The 21,774-nt window shown below is 43.7% G+C and overlaps 2 protein-coding genes across 2 annotated transcripts in view; one reads left to right on the top strand and one right to left on the bottom strand.

Moving 5' to 3' along the window:
- Positions 1-9,426, bottom strand: part of ATAD2 (ATPase family AAA domain containing 2) — a 31,718-nt gene extending 22,292 nt beyond the window's left edge. Inside the window, exons 1-5 of the mRNA XM_082046738.1 lie at positions 9,080-9,426; positions 3,832-3,974; positions 2,570-2,616; positions 1,225-1,378; positions 31-127 (exon numbers count right to left, since the gene is read on the bottom strand). Of these exons, the coding sequence (XP_081902864.1) occupies positions 31-127; positions 1,225-1,378; positions 2,570-2,616; positions 3,832-3,974; positions 9,080-9,295 (657 nt within the window). The 5' untranslated portion in view covers positions 9,296-9,426. The remainder of the gene's footprint in view (positions 1-30; positions 128-1,224; positions 1,379-2,569; positions 2,617-3,831; positions 3,975-9,079) is intronic.
- A 180-nt stretch (positions 9,427-9,606) lies between these two features.
- NTAQ1 (N-terminal glutamine amidase 1) lies at positions 9,607-21,401 on the top strand. The gene is made up of 6 exons (XM_082046752.1): positions 9,607-9,990; positions 10,414-10,513; positions 11,067-11,117; positions 13,101-13,249; positions 13,584-13,708; positions 21,101-21,401. The coding sequence occupies exons 1-6, from the start codon at positions 9,917-9,919 to the stop codon at positions 21,232-21,234; spliced, it is 633 nt and encodes a 210-aa protein (XP_081902878.1). The 5' UTR covers positions 9,607-9,916; the 3' UTR covers positions 21,235-21,401.
- The last annotated feature ends 373 nt before the right edge of the window (positions 21,402-21,774 follow it).

The following is a 21,774-nucleotide window of genomic DNA, read 5'->3' as shown; positions in this document are numbered from 1 at the left end:
GCAAAAATTGTCAAATAAATTAGTATCTACTTCTTCTGCATCGTGAAACACCCCAAGGTCTTCCATCATCCGCCGTCTACGCATCTTCTCCATGTCATCCATTTTCTGCAAGACTGCTTCAGCAGTGCTAAGATAAAAAGTTGACAAGTAAGAGCAAAGACAAGCAAGTACAAAAAATCCATTTAAAACAGTACACATAATCAGTATGATGTTTTAACGTAGTATGCAAAAAGCAAGAGTCATTGACACTTAGCAAAGTTTTTTAACACGACTTAAAAATCAGGTCATACATTTACTTTTTTCTAGAGACTTAAGAACAAGCATTTGAGGATTTACAAGCATACACTGTTTTCAGGTTTATTTTTCCCTCTTGCTGAACACAGTAAAAAAAAATCTGTTTTAATACAAAACCCAGGATTTTGAATATCACAGTAAGATAACAGAAGGAAATTATGGTAGCTTTTAATAGCACTTAGGTTGCTGTGCATTATAGCATCAAGTCATCTTTAGTTCACAGCCTTCCTCAGACAACAGGTCACTTATTCTTCTCTTAAACGTAATTTAAGTTTTGTGTTGGTTTTCCATGACTGTATATGCTGGAAAACACATGCCACTGCTGTTACACTTCACAAACCCTTCAGAAGAAGACAATGTCAATTTGGGCTTCACAAAGAGAACTAAGCAATGGACAGACAGGCAGAAACACTGGGCCAAAGAAACACGTTGGCTGAATCCAACTTTCCTCAGCGTCTTAACTCAACTAAGAGTTATAAAAATATTTGTAAGCATGAAAGGAAAGTTTATTAAAAATGAAGGTGGTTCTGATGCTAAGAAAACTGATTTAGAATGCAAGTCAAATGATTCACAAAATAACACAAAAACCTACCCAGCCCATACGTAGAAGATGCTTTAGTATGAAGATCTCTCCACAACTGGCAATCCCAAAACGAAGACACTAATTTAAACATTTGCTGTGCCAAATTTGCAGTCCAGCAGTTATCACAGAGATGTACTGGGGGGGGGCGGGCATGTAGGGAAGTCTTGGCCTGACCACTGAATGCACTTAACTCTTGCTGCCAGGAACCCCAATACCTTCTTCTGTTGTCAAAAGAAGGAGAAAGTCCCTAGCCAGTATTATGCCATAGCACAAAGGCTTGCTAATAAGGCTCATTTTAGTAGCTTTGCAAGATGATGAAGAAAAACAAACAACCAAAAACCACTTACTTTGTTATAAGTTTATCAAACAAAACAGATTGATTTGTAGTGGTGTAACGACTTTGTCGAATTCTGCAGCTTCGGCGGACCTCCAAATCCCCATTTTCTTCATGGACTTGTTTCGCAGCTTTTGTTTCAGCTCTGGTCTTCAGTGTTCTGGTGACTAAAATGCATTAATATATATTTTGAGACAGAAAATCTTATTCCCTTTATATTGATTTTTTTCTGTAAATATTCAATTAGAAGTTGTTGTCATGACTACAGCAATCAACTGGAATCACTTATGTTTAAACTATCTACTTAAAAGCACAACTTATATAGCAGATTTTTAACAGACTGGAAAGCCAATCTGATGAAAACAAACACACAACTTTCGTTCCATGCAGGAGAAAAGTTTCTTCCAGTTACTTCTTTCTGGAAAAACAACAAATACCTCTCTCCAAGGTGTTTTTACTCCATTCATGTAAAATTGTATCTAATAGGTTTTTTAAAAATTGTTAAAGTGTGAAGTCTCTTCTTAAGATACACGTTTTAGTACGCTGTTCAAACATGCATCACTTTCATTTCTGCATCATGACACAAAAGCTCTAGAAGATAAGAAATATCTCAGCATAAACTTCCAAATACCAAAAAACCTGGATGCTCATCTGCTTTAAAACAAGATCTTCCCAGTATTTACCGCACAGCATCCTTTGCCACAGGTTCATTACTTGCACTAACATTAAAACAGTTAAGAGAGGTCAGTGAGAAAGTAGTGCACAATTGGAACTTGGATTACTACACACACAGTGTATTTCAGGCCCCTTCCCGCGTTCAGCCTGGGCTGGCAGGGCACTGCCTGGAAATAACAATTTTCTCAGCTGCCCGCAAGTGGCCTCACGGCAACAAGCCCGCTTGTGTACTCAGCACGGCAATTCAGCTCCAAAGTAAATCGCTGAACTTCAGTGACACCTTCCCCATGTCAGTGACCATGCGCATGTCACGACTGAGTTACTTTTAGACTCACATGTATTACAACACTGCAATATTTCCTCCTATTTTCAATGAATTTGTGTCCTGTAGATTCCATGTCATGAAGAAACCTGAGCTAAGGAACAGATTGTCTAGTGTCTAACAGCAGGCTGGAATTCATGCTCTATTCTCCCAAAGCCTGAAAGAAATTAACAGCATAGCCTCCTATTTGCACCTACTTCTTTTCATACAACTCCAAGAAGCTTCACCATCTTTGAGATATCTATTCTCACAACCTCAGCAGGTTCTTGTTGATGAATTCAGAAGTTTTGGGGGCCAAGTTAAACAGATGGAGTGACCAAATGAGGCTAAAAAGGAACCCTACAGAGTTACCACTACTTACCTTCTTGATACTCTTTTTTTTCATCTGATTTCAGCTTTGCCAACTGCCTACATTAAGAAAAAGGACGGAGAAGAGAAGGGACAAAAGAATTATTGTATTAGAATAATTCTATAGAAGTATTGTATTGTATTACTCTCTATTCAGACTAGGGAACCCGACCAAGTTTATAATCCTCTGTTCCACGCTATGTAAAGAAAAGCCTGTGGACCACACAGAGGATTCAGATCCCAAGTCTGCTGTATGCCATATGCAGACAGCTCTATAAAGACATACATTTCCTAACCTGAGACTTGAAGTCTCAATAGTGCACATAACATCTCAGTACCTAAAGCAAAGGAGAGATCTCAAAGGCCTTGGAAAAGATGAGTGGTTTTTATACAATCTGAAGACTTTCACTGAGATGTGGCGGTGTGCTCCCCCACCCCATGCTTAAGCATTAACCACCTGTGGTGGTCACTGCATCCCACTGAAGTTGGATTTTAGGGAGATGGATGGCATCACAGTCGCCAAGGGCTGGCTGGTGCAGTGACCCAGATGTCTTGCTGGTATATAACTATAATTCGATCACCTTACTCCATACATAGCAGGCAGCCCAGGGCTCGCTGAGCTCTCCTGCAGGGCAGCGCGCTGCACGCCAGGATCTCCCCTTGGGTAGGGATGTCTCTCGAGGTTACTCCTCGAGGTTGAGAGAATCTTTATCGCATCAGATACTTGGTAAGTGAATTGGGAATAAGTGCTCTGAAACTTGGTAATCTTAACCAAGTGATACAAAGGATTGATTGCACATATATTATCCTTTAGACATAAACTACTGACCAAGTCTGGGACCAAGTCTGGATCCAGCCACACTCAGATTCCTCTCTGAGAATAAGTTTGGAATGCAAGGGGGTCCTCTCTGAACTTCGTAACTCCCTAACAGTTCTGTCTGACCCCGTCCTCTATGCACTAAATAATCAAGTGTACCTTGCCATTAAATCTTGTTAAACCACTGTCACATTTACCACTGAACTTTCTTAACTCACTGTTTTATATCAATAAAGTATATTGATGCTTTTCTCTTGCGAGCGAACTGCATCAGTCTCACTTTTTCCATGACATATGAAGAGTAATTCTAGTTCTAGGATACTGGCACTGACATGAACACAATCATATTCCTCTGCAGATTTTTAGCTGTAGATTTATTATGATGTGACTAATTGTACATGCTTTCACTTTTTAGTTCTATGAATTGAACAGAGATTGGACATCTGAAAATGCAATACCTGGTAAAGTGTCTTCGATTGACATTTTCACTTAATATTCCCATGCTTTTGTCAAAGCTAGAGTCTGAACAAGACGACATGTTTTTTTTCATTGATCTTAAACAGTGTCCATTGAAACATTCAGTTTTGCCAGATGAAAATTCCTAGGGAAAGAAGGAAATAGGAACATATTTATCTGAACAATGTATGCTGAGCCAAGAAGGAAATTCTCGGCATTTAGGCAAGTTTAGTCTGTCACTCTTTTGACTTGATCGCAGTGAAACTAATGGCAGGTAAGCCTTGAACCACTTCTGCACCAAGAAGGAACGCTCAGAAAAACAAACAAACACCACCAAAACAGCTTTCAAAGCTAAAGCTCCCCTCCACCACACTCTTCTTGCGGACAACTTGAGCCTAATAGCCTTTGAAAAAAATAACCGCAGCAAAGCCTTTCATATAAACTTAGCATTCTGTGGAAAACAACAACAACCACACGCAAAAAACAAAACCCACACCTTTATTTCTAACTGGTTCAGAGGAGCAGTCAAGCTTGACCTTGCATGTCCTGGGATTAAAATCTAGTTAGGAGAGTTTTTCTTCCTATCTCTGATCCACTTATGACTGCATCAAAAGACTTCCTTCAGGAGGGTGGCATTTATCCAAGATATACCAAAGGGAACTCAATATACATGGTTAAATGGCTGTTGATCGTGTTCACATTGGTATTTCTGCAGGGAGGGTGAGGACTACCACTCTCACTACATAAGGAAAGCTGTGACGACCATGAGACTGTCTGATGGTCTTCTCTTCAGTCAGCCTTGATCAGTTCATCCCCACTGTTCACCTGACAACTTCTCACAATATAACAGACCTTTGGCACGAGGACGATCTCAATCCCCTGTCCCTAGCTGCTCATTTTGAAGTGCACCTCCCTTCCCGCAGTCCTCTGTGCTGGTGGAGCAAGGCCTCACGAGATCCCTCCCATAGCTGGCTTTTGAATTTGGGCATCTGAGGTGAAACCCCTAAAGCATTTTAGAACTGTATCAATGTAGGAGTAGTTACATGTATACGGTCCTAAAATTACATTCGGCCCTTGGAAGGCAACTGGGAGGCTGACGTGGCTGCCAGTGAAAATTAGTTTGATAACCCTTCCCTTACCAACATTTTCTGCTTCTCAGATCCAGCACAAATCGATGTAACAAGACCTAAAGCTTAACGAGTGGCAGTCTGATCTGTGACAGTCACCTTTGGCATTTTTAGTCTCAAATGTTTAAAAGAGAATTCGTAACATAAAGCCTTTTAATTAATTTTTATTTTTACAGAGCACTAGGTTTATCTGAAGAAGGCAGGTTTTTGTGCACGCTCACATATGGGAGTATATATAGACTTAAACCAATACTTCAGGAATTCATCACTGAGACAACTAGAAAAAAAAACCCTAGAGCAAGAAATGTTCTCTCATCTTGAAATGTACTCAATAGTATTCATACAGCTGCTATGTCTGTGGATTACGTATCATCCTATGAAATCAGTAGCGTGCCTGGGAGCTACCCATAATGTCAGGCCAGGTGATTACAGGCTGATCTGCATGAACGAAAAGCAGCAGAGAAGCACATGTGGGCAGAGGCACCTGGGTAAGGCCGCTCCTGCCGAGGCCATCAGTCACCCCAGGCCGGGCTCCGGGGTGAGGGACCCCTGGGACACGGGGGTCACAGAACAGACCCAGCGAGGGCCCCTGCCTCGCTCATGCTAAACACCACAGTCTGTCTTGGCTTATTTATGCATTTCATAGCAGTTTTATCTGTGTCCCAGGGCACAGAGATCCAAGTGCCAGCGACAGGAGAGCCTGCACCACCGTTAGCAGAGCCTGGGCCAGCACGGGCAGCGTTAGAGGCCACGGTAACTGGGCTCGGAGATCTGGGAGCCGGGCACTGCAAAGGCCACGAATCTGGGCCAGATACTGGAGACACCAGAGGGGCCTGAGCCAAGTGCTGGGCTGGGGGGCAGCTACCGGAGAGGCTGTAGGTCTGGGCCAGGGACCCATCTGTGTAACCAGGAGACCAGGCCACCCAGGGCCAGTTACTAGTTTTATGGAATGTCTAAGGACAGTTACAGAGGGATACACATCGTACAGGTGTGCATTTTATGTGTGTGAGCACACAAGTGGGGTCTAAATACCAGTAACTGGACAGGGCTGTGCACCCCTGGGGCTCACACAGACAGACTGCAGGGACAAGGCCCAACAATAGAGGGATGCGTATTATGCATGTGTGTCTGTGTGTATTTTGCCACTAATGGGATTCCATTCTGATCAGCCAGAGAGGGAAGCAGGATCAGGCCATTTGTACTGTTCACAGGGCTACCTGATGCGGCTGCTCCAAACACACAGCACTTTCAAATAAGGACAACTTTTTAAGTAAGAGGCTTTATTTCTAAATACATCATCGCTTGTGAAATGAGACCAAAAGTTGGGAGCAACTCAGAGATTTAGCTTGCTTAAACTTCAAGATACATGAGCTATGACTGCCACTTCAGATATTTCTACTTCATTGATCTAGAAGTAAATATTCCTTGGGAGAAATCTCAAAGCTTTGCCATATCATTTATAAGATGACTGCAACAACATGCTTCACAAATCTCTGGGCCAAATCCCAGACTGAAAAAAGAACAAACACTTATAGAATGTCAGCACAGATGCTAGAAAATAAACAGTATAATGACCTGAGAAATCTTTCTGTGTATACTTATGTACTTGTTTGCCATTTTAAAAGTATTTTTAATGCAATGTTCATAATACGATACTTGTGATATTCATTATCCTCTGTACTGCCCTTTTACCTCAATCTTGGCTCAAATTAGGACAGGGGCAAACCCGGTATATTGCAAACTTGGTATATTGCTCATTCTGACAGCCCTCCATTAGCAGGAAAACATCCCAGTTTGCTGAGGTGGCAGACACCAAGAACCATTAGGTTAACTCCAGGAAGCTGCCAACAGAGCAAGAATAACTAACTCTTATCAACCTAATCAGGCTGAAAAAATCCACACTCAAGAAGCAAAATTCAGTAAAAGTAAATGGCTAACCTGAAAAGATGAGGCCACTGGAGGAGAAAATTTTGTATTTTATATTTTGAAAGCATTTCATATTTTGTCACTTTTCTCGATTGTTTCTAGAAAGTCTTTTTACAAAAACTGTGTTTGCCTATCCGGTATCTCTGAGGAAGTAACTATGTTGAAGCACTATCAGAACAGATAAACGAGATCACAAGGCTGTGAGCTCTGGTGCTGAGCTCCCTATGCAGATAAGTCTGAAGGCTTAGCCTGGAACAGTACCAGTTTCCACTTTGCCCAGACAAGGGGAACTCTGGAGCACACCGCCCTCAAATGCAGGTCACTGGACAACAACCTTGTTCAGCCTGGGGAATTACACCAGACTTGCAGACACAGCTTCTGGAGGGACAGTAACCGCTCTACACCTGCCATGGGACGCCTTGGGACTGGGAACTTGGAAGAGAATAAATCCATTAGATGCTAGTTTACCTTAGACTTTCTGCCACATGCTTACTCTCTATGGATGAAATAAGCTAAATAATTAGAGAAAAATTGTGTGCTGGTATCAGAAAAACTGCAAAAGCTGTCACCACCAAGTCCTTGCACATCAACAAAATAGGAAAGAGGCATGAGGACTTGAACATGCACCCATCATCATCTCTGTCATCTCCAGCATTTCTGCATTGTCTCTGCAGTTTGAAAGCTCCAGCAAAGCCCACACATTCTACAGATGAAATAAGAATGACTCCATGGCTCAAAGCATGGGAAAGGTCTGGGAGAAAAGAAAAAAAAAGAAAAGCAAACCAAAGTTTCGTAATGAAGATTCTGCTTTGCTTTCAGTGAAAAGTTTACATTTAGCTTCCTCGTTCCAGTTCTCCACACTGAAGACTCGTGCCAGCTGCTTTATCTGCCTGACTTGGCACAGCCTGTGTGCAACAGGCAGCTGAACTCCCTGTAGCCTCTGACAACTGTTTCTAGTGCAGACTGCAAAAGCAAAGCAGCTATCTTTAAGCCAATTCCATGAATGTTTGTAAAGAAAACAAAACAAAGAAGACAAAACCAAACAAACAAATCTACTGCCCCAAGGATTTCTTCCTTCTTAGTTCAGCAGTCTTGAAAATAATGAAAAGAAGCGTTAATCCGTACAACTAAAAGCCCCAAAAGAGTTCTACTGGAAGGAAACAGAGTCCACTCCAAGGCAGGGCTCCCCTGAAGAGCAGACCACTTCTGAGCTGGATCTGCTCTGCCTGTATTTGTCACGGAATACAGGACACCCTGCGGAGAAGAGCCTGTCTTGGAAAAAGCACAGAAGAGTTTTTAGCTTTTGAAGGCTACATTGGAAACAATGAACTTCTCAAAGTGAAATGTTGCAGTTATTAACGGAGCAACACTGAGATGCAGATACCATGGACTACTTAACATTCTTTATAATCATGTAAATTGCCTCTTTTCTACTAGAGGTGATTAAAATCATAAAAAGCTTAAGTAGAATTTCCACCATTTTACGTTACACACGTAAGTGCCTTAATTAAGTACAAATTAGTCCTGATGACTAAACAGAGCTTTGCTTTTAAAGCATCCAAAGCAGTACCTGTAATACACTTGATTGAGGAGCATTTCACAGGCACTTCAGGCCAGCTAGAACGCAGTTACAGATCACACATATTGTGTGCCGAGTGCTGGTTTTGATACATTTCTGTCATCAAAACAGCGAGCGCTCTCTCCATGAGGCTTACCACAATTAAAGTAAAGCAGTCTCCAAGACGTTTTTAAGACAACTTTTTAGGTGACAAATTTAACCAAAGTAAAGGGGTAAGTGGAAAGGCCGATAACACAGCAAACCACAAGTCAATGTAGAAAGTTTATATTCCGCGGGCTGCGGGCGCCCCTGGGCCTGTCTCTCCCCACGTTGTCACCGGTCCCCCGGTTGTACCGAAGCCCCTTTAGCTGCGGGGCCACCACGAACGGGTGGCGGGGCTGCGGGGAGGGGCCCCGGCCGCTTCTTCACCCGCGGCCCCGCAGCCTGAGTCCTCACGTTTCTGGGGTTTTCCTCCAGGTGCCCCCGGCCTCCCGTGCTGCTCCGCGGGGACGCGGCTTCCCCGGCTCCTCCCGGCCGGCACCGGCGAGCAGCCAGCAGGCGCCTCCCCGGGCCCACGGCCCAGCGCCTGCCCGGCCGGGCCGAGGCCCCGCTCCACACCCTCTCCTCCCCGGTACTCACGGCCTCATTGGCTCTCCTGGTCCCCCTGGACCCCGCGGCCCTGGCGGCGGCCGCGGCAGCTCCGGAGCGCGTCCATATGCGGCGGCTGCTGAGCGTGGGGGGCTCCAGGGAGATGAACTCGGAGCTGGAATCCATGATGTCGAAGCGGGGCCGACGGCGGCCGTCCTGGGCCGCGGGGCTGGGCGGGCGGGCGGCGCTGCCCCTCAGGACCACCATGGGAGCAAGAGCAACCGAGACAGAGACAGGCAGCGGGACAGAGACCGCGTCCGCTCCGGCCGCCTCAGCCCGCGCGCCGTTTGCGCACCGCCTTCCCCCGGATCCCTCCGCCTCCCTTCCTTCCGCCCGCCGCGCGCTCCGCCCCCCCGCTCCCCGCGGCCGCTGGTCCCTCCGGCAGCTAGTCCCGGCCCAGGCCGGCGGAGGGACACACACCGCTCTGCGTCCGTTCGATATTTTTGGCGCGTAGAAGTTGGAGCAGGCTGTTTTGCCGGCGCGGGATTGGCTCGGCGGTGCGCGCTGAGCCCACCCCTCCGCCGCTTCCCGCCGGCAGGGGGCGGGGCCGCCGGGCTTAAAGGAGACTCTCCGGGCTTAAAGGAGACTCTCCGCAGTGCGGTGGTGCGCGACTCTGTGCCTCCCCGCGCCACCCGCAGGCAGTCCCCGGCTGGGAGGTGCCGCGCGTCCCGCAGCCCGAACGCTGCTCCGGCCGTGCCCGGGGAGCGCCCGAGGTCAGCGGGGATGGCGGCCTCGCCGCGCGGCCGCGTTTCCTCGGGGAAGGCGTAGCTGGTGGCTCCCGCCGCGCCGGCACTTCCTGCGCCGTCCCCACCCCCGCCCGGGCCGGTCATGGCGCGGCCGGCGGCCGCCTACGAGGTGGCGGTGCCGCCCCGCCCCGCCTGCGCCTACACCAGCTGCTACTGGTAAGGGCCGCGGGGCGGGGGCGTCCGGGAGGGGCTGCGGCAGCGGGAGATACGTGTGGGACATGTGGGACCCGTGTCCCCCTGCGCCAGGGGAGGGTTGGACTGGTCATTGGGAACAATCTCTTTCCAAAAAGGGTTGTCAGGCGTTGGAACAGGCTGCCCAGGGAAGCGGTGCAGTCACCATCCCTGGAGGGGTTTAAAAAACACATAGATGAGGTTCTGAGGGACATGGTTTAGTGCCAGTGTTGGGTTTAGCGGTTGGACTGGATGATCTTGAGGGTCTTTTCCAACCAAAATGGTTCTGTGGTTCCAGTCCATGAACTGGAGTTGCTGCTGGGCACCATCCAGCAGCCATCGCCTCTTGGCTTGCCTCGGTTCACTAGAAATGAAGGGGAAGAAATAATCAGTTATTGTGTTTTACAGTGAAGAGAACGTTTGGAAACTTTGTGACTACATCAGGAGTCGGGATCAATACCCTTTAGAAGAATTTTATGCTGTTTTCATATCCAATGACAGGAGGATGGTGAGTTGATGCGATCCGAGTGCCGCTATGGAGAGGTTCAGGCCTTCAGACTGCAGCCCAGCGTAGGTGAGATGTGGGCACAGGTCTTTAGACCACAGACCAACGTAGGTGAGACATAAGCCCAGGCATTTTAACCACAACCCAGCATAGGTGAGATGCTGGTGCAGCCTTTAGGCTGCTGCCCAACCTGTGAGACGTGCTCCAAAACCCTCTTGTAGCTCCTTTTGGCTCAGAGGTGCGCAAACCACAGCACAGGAGATCTTTGAGTTATCTGATGCATTCAGGACCATACAAAGAGGCACGATGTCCCTATGAGCTGTAGGGGTAATTCCTTCCTGTAATTTGTCACTTTAGGTGTAAGATTACGTTATGTGGTCTGAGATAGTATCTCAAACCTCATGCTTCTGAAAGGCAGAAACTAAATAAAGTTTTCTGACTGCAGCACAGATGTTAAGATGATGAAGTGGGTAAGGTAGCAACAAACTAACCAATTAACCTGAGATTAATCTGAAAGGTTTTATTGACTTCAGATTTGTTCACTTATAACTTTCAGATTCCACTCTGGAAGCAGAAATCAGGACATGGAGATGAGCCTGTTGTCTGGGTAAGACATTCTGTTCCCTCTGAGTAACTTTGTAGTTGATAACTGCAGGATCAGACATGAGCAGTGTCAGCCATCCTCACTGTAACAAACTGCTACATTTATGTTCCATCAAAACATAAAACCCCACTTTTTTACTGTGAGGGTGATGGAGCACTGGAGCATGTTTTCCAGAGGGGTTGTGGAGTCTCCATCCTTGGAGCTATTCAAAAGCTGTCTGGACACAGTCCCTGTCAGCTGGCTCTCGATGTCCCTTCTTGAGCAAATGACCTCCAGAAGTGCCTTCCAACCTCAACCATTCCATAGCTTTATATTATTTGTTATTCTTTTACATCAGATTTACAAAGAGCGTAAATCTGGTGCTCCTCTTTACCATTCATAGTAATTTAACAGTGAGACAGTCAGTAAAATCTACAGATGACAAACTTTAACGTTTGTAAAAGTGCATAACAGATTAGTGAAAATTATTATCTGGATATTGTTGAAGCTACCAACTCTGTAGAATAATGAGTAGATGTCTGTACTTGTAAAGGGATGAAAATATCTCTGTAGGCCTGACAGATGATAGAAAAATATAAGCAATATGTGTATTCAGGTGTCAGCAATTAAACTGACCCATAAATGGTGGCTTCGGAGTGTCATTTGATCAATTAATGATGAATTAATCAGTAATTGCCAATACAGAATTCCTTTTGAATATGTGTCATTACAGAGTTCTTTAAGTTATCTGGCATGGAAAAAATTCTGTTTCTTGTGGGAAATTCTGCAAAGTAATCTGCAAACCTCTGAAGTTCTGTACTTTCTGAATCATTCATTCACTCCCAAATTATCGCTATATCTATGGTACAGAAAAGGTGTAGTTTAAAAAGAGATCCAAGTGTTACAAAGATGATATAAAAAGGAATAGGAGAGTCAGGAAAGGCCACTGCAGGATGTGGATTTCTCATAAAAAATAATGGATTGAAAGATGTTTAAACTTTGTTTCAGTGGACGGTAGGATATGTAAAGCTGGTAGTTAATTTTTCTTACACTCTGTTACAGATTCTTCTGAATATTGTTGTGTATGTATAATACATTGATCCAGCAAAATAACTTACCCAAGATCTTTTTCATTCCAGTCCCTTTATGGTTTTGTTTAATATTGAAAGTGCCAAAAGACAGTCCTTCAAACTTTTTTTTTTGTGAGTGGATTTAATGTAAGCTTTAGGAAGTTTTTGACAGCTACCTTTGATTGAATTTTGGAAAACAGCAGTGTACGTACCTGTCACCTAACATAAGTAACTCCAGTTTCTCTGAACCTCCACCACACCTGTGGTTCTTACCAGTTAAGGAATAAAACTGCACCTCAGAACCCAGGTGTCAAGACAAAATAGTTACCTTGAAAGTGTGATTTAGTACCCATAGGTGTGTTTTCCCAGCTTCAAGAGCTACTACAAGAATTCATCTTAATCCTACAATCCTCTTGATCTGAGCTGTTTCCTGCATTTTCAGCTGCTTCTGGCAGCCAAACTCGCAGCACTCACAGACCACGTTACTGCCACAGGTACAACATCCCTTAGTAGAAGACATCACTAGGTGGTTTTAATGTTAAGCTATCATATAATATATTGTTGTGAGCTTTTATTTAGGACTGGGTCTTAGCCAAAAATGCTTACCCCACTCAACGTTTGCATTTTGGTGTTGGACGTGAGAGATTTGCTGTTCTTTTAGGAGCAGCGCACACTTTAGCTGTCCAGGCTTAAACCAAAGGAGGCTGCAAAGGGAGGGGGAGGATACCAAGGCTTCTAAAAAGGCGCAGTGGGTGAGACAGGCATTGGGAAATCTCTGTCCTGCTGCCAGAAATGTTACAGGCTTAACACTTCAAGGCCAGAAAGCAGCTTCTACGTTTTGTTCTGTAGCTTCTACGTTTAGGAAGCTTTTTTTCCATTCTCTTTGCCACTTTCTCCTTAACAGCCATTTAATAATGACAATTACTCTTCCTTCCAGGACTACCATGTTATTCTACTTCATGTTTCCAGTGGGGAACAGAACTTCATTTATGATCTTGACACAGTGTTGCCGTTTCCTTGTCCTTTTGACCTGTACAGTGTGGAGGCTTTTAGGCTGGATGACGGCCTTCGTCCAGAATTTCACAGGTGACAACATAAAAGACAAAAGACCGTGAATGTTATTTCCTCAAATGGAAGGTGAAGTTCTCTTTGTGGGTGCATAGTGACAGAAGTTTTTTGCTATATTCCAGTCAATAAATGTACTGCATTATTTTTTTAAAGCTCCTTACCTTATTCATAAAATGCCCTTTTACTTCCTACTGTAGTTTTCTTGTTAACTAGTTAACTGCTTGGCATGATATTGCTGATTTATGTATTTAATGAAATTAATGCTCCTTGATGGGAGAAGGGGCTCTTGTTCTAAGTGACTAACGTGGTAATGTGTACGCACATCTTTTGACAATTTTTCATTATTACTTAGGAAAATCAGAATGATTCGAGCAGATTTGTACCTGATGACGTTTGCTTCAGACAGATCTCATATGAAGGATGCACATGGGAAATGGCAGAAACCTCCTCCTTCATACCCATGCATTCAAACTGCAGGTAAGCCGCCAAAGCTCCTTTTTCCTGCTTATACTGTTGAATGGCAGAGTCGAAGATGCACACAAGAAATAAATATACTTCCATATGTGTCCAGAAGCACATCCAGCTAGCTTATTATTTCATATAGAAAAGAAATAGGGCTATGAAGCATTTGGCACTTCCCTTTCTGAACATGTAAAGCCTAGCATGCCGCCTGGCATTAACCATTACCAAGCATTAATTACTGATCTTCTTAAACTGAGCAGAGGAGGAGAGGTAAGTAATACTGTTATTTTCTTACAGCAGGGAACTGAAGCAAAGAGGCTGAGTATAATAATTTGCTTAGGGTCACAAAATGAAGGTTTAACATGCTGATTATACCACACTTTTGCTGGCAGGTCCCATCCTGCCAGCACAGGTTGTTTTGACAGGAGGAAGTTTTTAGGCTCTGCTCCGTGTGCAGAATTTGTCTGCACAAGTTGTTTGATGTTTCGCCACCAGGTGAATGGACCTGAGGACACTTTCAGGCAAACTGGCAACTCAGCAAGTTTTTCCCTGAGCCTTAGGCCTCTTTGAGTGCTCCTGTAGATAATGGCCTCTGGGCCAAGCAGGGCAGTGAAGCCTTGCCATCTCTTCTATTCTGTAGAGCTGCTTAAATTATTCTTATCACACAACATTTCAGCTTATAATTCTAATCATGTGCTTGGCAAGCTGGCTAACATTAGCCATGTGTTCGTTTGTTCTCTTGCTTTCTTCCCAGATGGAGAAAAGTGAGGTGAAGTTTTGCTTTGAAAGAGTTTTCATGTTATTGCTCTGCAATTTGTTGCTTTTTTATTAATAATGCAGTACTGCTATGTGTTTATGTTAGAGAAGACAGGGTTAAAGGAACATGTTTTTTGTTTAGGTCCAAGTTTCTTGTGGCTTTAGGTTGCTGGGAAGTTAATTCTCAATCTTTGCTAAAGAAGCTTGGTGTTTCACACTAGAGCAGAAATGAATTACAAATGTGGGCAGGAGCACAGATGTAGTCTTCATTGTGAAGCTTTAGGTGTTTTCTGGACAATCCAGGCTATGAAGCACCTTAAATTCTATAGCTTGGTCCTTATCTCCAGTGAAGTTTTATACAAAGGTAGTACGGCGAGTGGAGAAGGCTGGAACTGCAGTTCACAGTTCACTGTTAGCTGGAGCCTTCTCCATGCTTAGGATGTTTTTCTTGTGGAAACCCATAGCTACAGACCCTGGAACTCTACCCTTACATCTTGCTTGGCTGAGCTTCACCTCACTGATGAGCAGCAGCCACATGGTCTCAACCAACCTCCAGATTGTCTCTGTGATGTTGGTAGACAGTGAAAGACATCATTCCTCTTATGCTTTATTTCCTTGCTCTGTGCCTTGCCATGCTGAAAGAAATATCCAGAGGTCATCCAGTCCAACACCTGCTCAAAACGGGGGTTCCTTAGGGCTCAGTCTAGTCTTGAACACCTCCAGCAATGGAGATACCACCAGATTTCTGGGCAATCTGTTCCAATATTTGACAACTATCATTGTTAAAAAAAAAAAAAAAATCTAAGTTGGTAGCCTCAACAATATCCAGATAATCATTTCCACAATGCTGTCATCAGAATCTCCCATGTTTCACCTTGCTTTTTTTGCTGCTTACCCTGTCACCAGGCCACTCCAAGAAGCCTCTGGCTCCATCTTCTTCGTGTCCTCTGGTCAGGTAGATGTAGACAACAGTAAGGCCTCCCCTTCATCCTCTCTGTTTAAGACTGAACAGGCCCGGTTCTCTCAGCCCCTCCTTGAATATCATGTCCTCCAACCCCAGACAACTTGATGGATTTTCTTCTGGGCTCACTCCAGTATGCAGGAATAGATTGTATCAAGTCTAGGATGTCTAGTTCAAGTTATCTTTCTTTCAGTACCAGTTTCTCCAGATTTAGTTTTTGTCTTCCCTGTATTGAGATACCTTCTAACAACGCATAGTTCAGCGTGCACCGTGCTGTAAGTCAGGGAGGAGTCCGGGTTTAACTGCTTTGGAACTGACATGTGCTTTGACTTTTAGCTGAATTTAAGTCCCAAGCATCAGTGATGCGGTTCTGTAGGTGAGCACGTGTCCTGCAGACCAACATACAGGTTTAGAAAGTCAACAAGTGGAACTGGTAATTCTCTTCCTTCAAAGACGGGTGATGTCTGAGTTTTATCAGGCATAAAAGCACCTTATTTTAAACTTGAGGGAAAAGTGGGTGGTAGACCTTTTGTTATCATCACAGAGCCTGGAGTATTAATGTTCACATCCACGCCAAATTCCATTGCAGATAACTGTTTTCTCCCTGCCGTCTCACTAAGATAGAGAAGTCTGCTTTCAGTGTTAATTTGTGTTTGCATAAGATTAAATTGCTTACATATTTCATGTTAGAGATGACTGCAATTTAATGTCTGACAGAAATTGACCACCTATTGTTTTAGTATCAATTTATTTGTCAGGCACATTTAGATCAGAACATTATTATCATTATTATTTTGCTGTCATTTAGAGTACCCAAATTCCTAAGCTCTTGAGAAGATGATTACAAAAGCGTACAATGTTTTTATATTACTTCTGTTTGCTATATATCTTGTTTGATGTTAAACAAGTGTTTGAAGACTGAAAAAATACATTTTTTTTTTTTCTTTTAAATGTACAAGCATTGTGCCATTAGAAAGAAATGTGCCCATGAACTCTGGCTATTTAATCAACACTCCTGTACTATTGTGTTGATACAGTTTGCTATATGTTAAAACATATTAGTTACATGTGCATACACTGCTCTTCTTATCCCACTTGGTTTTAAAGCTTTTAGTAAACTTTAAAAAGACAAGAATGTTTGCTTTTGGTACTAAAATATTGCCTCTTCCAGACAAGAGCAGCTGTTAAGCATGAATATAACACTTTAGAAAAGGAAATTCCTTAGTATCTGAGTCAGCTGTAAGTTAAACAGGACCATCATTAGAGTAACGTAAGTACCCACAGGAGCTAGGACAAGATAAAGGGACCAGTGATCCTTTCTTATGAAGTATACCAGGAAATGTTAATGCCTATGAAATTCCTTTTCAAATTGAATTAAGGAATCTCTATCACTAACCCATTAAGCATTTTTTTTACTGCTACTAGCTCAAAAGGAATAATTCTTAAACTCTATTTGTCCGTCTCATGGGGTCGTAAAATAAACCTTCTAAAATAAGCTTATCTTAAGTGATAAATTCCAGGTCATGTTGAAAAGAATTGAAGCTGGAACTAGGTAATTATTTTTAAGAGAATCTTAGCATTACTTAAGAAAAAAAGACCCCCAAACCAACCAGCTAAACAAAACCACCTCAAACTGCACATGTTAAGCATTAGCCTTTCACAACTGGCTCTGCTGTTGCCTTTTCGCAGAGCTCGGCCTCTGTGTTCCTCGTTGGCGTCGCTCCGGCCGCTGCTCTGCCAGGAGAAGCTGCCCAGCCTGCCGGGTGCGTGGGGCTTCCTCAGCCAGCCCTGTCCTCAGGGCAGCTCTGCTGAAAGAAAACAGGGCCAGGCCTGATATTTTCTTCAAATAGTAAAAAGAAGATACGATTTGGAGCACGGATTTATCATGGACACCTTCCTGTGCAGCCTCATCTAAGTGTTCCTGCTGTCGCAGGGGGATTGGACTAGATGATCTTTTGAGGTCCCTTCCAATCCCTAACATTCTGTGATTCTAGGGCTGGTGAGCCCAGCCTGGGGTTTTCTTTTAATTCTCTGCAAATTAATGAGATCTGAGTCTGCTTAGTTTGAGTCTTGATGAGCTGAGCCCTCCTTAAGGCAAGCCTGTGTAAAATATAGCTTGCACAGTGCATTTCAGAATTCCTCGAACAGATGGCCTTACGGTTTATATACAACTGTTAGCATCGGCTCTCACACTGAAAAGCATTGGTTTTAATTTCAGTTCTCCTTAGGTGTTTGGTAGCACACTGGCAGGATTGTTTTGTAAAGGCTTTTTGTTCTTTTTATTATTATTAAAATCCCTCGTAGCCATAAATGATGGGGTTTTACTTGTTTGGGTGGATTTTTCTTTTTGTTTTGAAGAGCATGAATAGGACAGTTGAGAAGTTCTGGCAGCACTGTGTATGACGTATCTATGTAACAGGTGAGCTACTAGCCAGGCAGATGTCTGCAGTTTCTTCCTGTATGTCCTCTCTGAGTTGGTGGTAGGATCCTGGTGAAAGCAAAAAAGCACTGATACAGGTAAAAGTAGCTCATGAGCACTTCAGGGGATCCTTCTGCTCCCCTTGTTTTAGAATAAAACTGCAGTCTGTCAAGTTAGGTGCTTCATGAGCATTTGTGGAAGTAAAGAATCAAGTCAGCACAGAGCCAGTAAAAGTACATCTAAGGATAGAAGTATTTAAATTTTGTGAGTGGCTTATTGAAATTACAGCACTTTCTGTGAAAGATAATGTAAGGTGACCAGCTTTGCTCTACACCGAGATGGACCAGGATGGTTTGCACAGTTATGTCTCAGCTGTGGGGACGGCACCCTCCAGCTGAGCATGGTAACAGCTTTTCTGACTCTGCAAAAACACTTCTCTCCCTGCTCAGGCAAGGGACAGGGATCTGAGGAGAACTGTAAACACCTACACAAATCTCTGAAGAGCCTGGTTTTCTAAGTATTTTAGGTGCCCTCAAGGTATAGGCAGCAGCAGAGCTGACCTTGGAGGCTTTGTCTCAGACTTGTTCACCTCCCGCAGCCCTTCGGCAGCCTTTATCACACACAGTCAGTCCAGGGTCTGTGAGCCAAGCCAAGGCTTGGCTGAAACATTGGCTTTCTAACTGCTGTTGGCAGAAGCCACAAGCGTCATGGCTAACAATGTCGTCTGATAGTGCAGGGCCTTTTATTTTGTCCCTGCTTGGGGCAAAAGTGTCAGACTTGATTATAAAAATGAAATTATGCAAGAATCCCAGAATGCACCAGCTAGGTCTCATTGGCAGTGTGTGTGGGGGTTTGGGCAAGGAGGAAGGTGAGCTCTGAGCATGCACAAGTGCAAGCTGGTATAATAGCCACAGCACCTGGGGACAGCTGCAAATGTAATGTCAATCTTAAAAATCTGATGCACTTGACCTTGTATAGATGTTATATAACGCACTCTCCTCCTTGATTTTGTGGAGAAATTCCTTTTGGTGTTTCAACTGTAGCATCCAGATGTCTCTTTCGTAAATTTTGCTGTTTGTTACTCTTCATCTGTCTCAGGAAAAGGAATTTGTGGTGTTCTCGTGTATTTTTGCAGAGCTGTTTCCTAAAGCTGCCACGTCTAATGTAACATGCATGTCGCTCAGATACAGCACATGGGTAAGAAGAGTACTGCAGAGAGACTGTTATCTCCTCAACTGAGTAAGACTAGAGAGGTCTCCCAGTGTTTTTTCTCTGGGTAGCTCTCATACTGCTTCAGTGCCATCTAGCGACCAGTTCTTAAACCATCCACTCTTTACAGGAATGTTATTGTTTGCTTTGTTAAAACAATTTTTCATTTCATTAAACTTCTCTGATGGACTGTGTTATGCTCTGCCACAGTCCTTCTGAATTTAAGAAAATATTTTACTTCCTACAGACATTGTGACAAGTTGCTAACAACAGCAGCTGTGTTTGTAACTCTGCTGGAACAATCCCCTTTGGGCTTCTTTACCATTCACAGAACAGTTTTATGAAATTATTATTCTACTATGGTCAGTGCACATAAAGCAGGGGATTATTTGTTTTTTTCAAATCTTAAACTACATGAAAAATCACATTAATATGAAAACAAAAGCATCTGGGAGGAAAAGCCAAGTGGGGAATTGGAAAACAGGCTTACCAGTCCTACCAGCAAGCAAGAGCTGTTATCCGCTGCTAATTGTTCTTGAGCTACAACAGCAAATTGGCTGAGCTGGTGCTATTTTAAATCCTCAAATAATCAGGCAGAAATTGGCCCCGTTCTGCCAGACTCACTTCAGCAGTAGGAGATGCTTGGCTGAACGTAAGGATTTTCAGCGTGCAGAGCCCAAACAGGTTAATAGGGAAAGAGCTTGGGGCCAGAACTCAGAAGTGGTGAGAGCTCGGATTAGGCAAATCACCAGCTGTGCCGCAGTGTGGATGTGGTGCAAACAGAGGAATTTGGGGGCTGGATTATGGCTGGGACTCCTGGGTCTGGGATTCCCAAACGTGGTCTTCCCTTCCTCGCTTACGCTGTCCGTAATGGTAAGCCTAATTACACAAGCTTTTTGCAGCTGAAGCAAATTCTGTCCTATGGATTTTCTAATCCATTCATTAGAGCCTACTCTTGTTTGGTTCTTAATCCTTAAATGTGCACATGAATCATCCATGTTAAAATAAATACTTAAGTATAGCAGGAAAGCTATAACAGTAAATCCAATGGCTCTCCCACTCTGTTCTTTAAATGCATTCTCTTCCAGTTTTCTTTTAATAGGCATTTAAAAAGATGTATTTGTGCAGATCGTTGGTGAGAACATGAAACAACAAGCCCACGGGTGTTTGTAGTCAGAACTGCACAGGCTGAGGAATCAGAAAACTCTGATCAGCGTGGTTCTGAATCAGCAAAGCTGGTACCAGGCCAGCTTCAGAAAATGGACCTATCAGGCACCTGAACCCAAAAGCACACACCAGCACTTTGCACTGAGCTCTCTGGGATCCATGAGCAGGACAGAATGGTTTCTGCCCCTCTATGGGGGTCAGAGCAGACCAAACTCCTGGCAAAGAGCGGTCATGCTCTGGAAACTGTGGCAGTTAAAATTTCCCTCCCACAAATGCTGTAGCCTGGGGAATAACAAATTTTAGGTTTGCTAAGGGGTTGATCGCTTCTGAGAGACATTAAGCAACTTCCAGCTCTGCTGGTCTGATCTAGTTCCTCTGTAGTCAGTGCAAAAGCTGACTCTGACTTGGGTTCAGAACTTAATGGGGGAATAGTATCTCCCCTGCCTTTGAGTAACCTGATTTGTGTGAATGTGCAGAGCCTACAAGCTCCTCTTGCATTGCAGTGCCATGTGTTGGTTGTTATTTGCACTCCAGTTCTTTGACGCTACTTGACCCTTCTAGGCTGCTGTTGTAGGGACAGGTCTTACTCTTTCCTACACATGCTGGTTCTAATGACTAGGGGTGCTTACTGATCTGGTAATGTGATTATTGCTATGGGCAGAGAGAGGGATCAGGGGCAAAAGCAACATTTCAGAGGCTGAAAACAGATGTTTTAGTAGCACCATGCAATTTGCAGAATCTTGCTGGAATGCTGCTCAGTGTGCTATGAACTTTTTGCTATTTTGAACTGAACTATCAAGGAGTGTTTTTGGGGCATTTTCTTGATAGATGTATACCTGTGCTACAGAAGCTGCATCAGGAACTTAAATATTTCTGTTTTCTTGTCCTTTTTTAGATTCCAAGATGAACTTGGATGATTTCATCAGTATGAACCCCAAAGTGGGATGGGGCTCAGTGTTCCCCCTTTCAGACTTTGTGCATCGATTTGGCAGGCAGACTGATTACAGCTATTCCTTGGAAGGACAGTGAAGTGGACAAAGAAGTTCTCCCAGCTTCTGCTTTGAGTGGGTGTGTTTTGTTTTGCTGCTCTTACATTGTATTTATGGTTTACATTCTGTACATGGAATAAGTATTTGGGGAAATAGAATACCCAATCAGAAATGTCATGAACTGAATAAAAACTTTTATTTTGATAATGTAAGAATGATCTGGTTTTTAATATCAGATCAAAGGCTGACATCCCACCATAAGCGTATTACTTTTCCATCTACTGTGCCCATATTGAAAAGAGCACTTACATGCTGTAAGAAAAGCTTTTGGAAAAATATATGCATCAAATACTGAACAATGTAGCTCTAATTGCTACATGTCACTGTATTTTAGAAATGAGATACAGTATATTTTCTTTATGTTATGATTTCTATCACTTACATAAAGAGACAGTGCATCTCAGTTTAGTCACCAGCTTTATCTATTAGGCCTTATTTAGCAGAGCCCTGAAGGTCAGACCCACAAAGGGAACATAGATTTAGCAGTATGATCTTGAACTCCCAAGCACTATGTAAAACC

Source organism: Streptopelia decaocto, assembly GCF_964273445.1.
Source record: "Streptopelia decaocto genome assembly, chromosome: 2".
In the NCBI taxonomy this organism is placed as follows: Eukaryota; Metazoa; Chordata; class Aves; order Columbiformes; family Columbidae; genus Streptopelia; species Streptopelia decaocto.
The sequence above is the reverse complement of the archived record's forward strand: the minus strand, read 5'-3'. Positions and strand labels throughout refer to the sequence as shown.

Excerpts from the sequence above, each read along its gene's own strand:
- NTAQ1 (XM_082046752.1), top strand. The coding sequence starts at position 9,917 with ATGGCGCGGCCGGCGGCCGCCTACGAGGTGGCGGTGCCGCCCCGCCCC. Across the intron at positions 10,514-11,066 it reads TATCCAATGACAGGAGGATG|ATTCCACTCTGGAAGCAGAA; the intron begins GTGAGTTGATGC and ends TATAACTTTCAG. Across the intron at positions 11,118-13,100 it reads GAGATGAGCCTGTTGTCTGG|GACTACCATGTTATTCTACT; the intron begins GTAAGACATTCT and ends TCTTCCTTCCAG.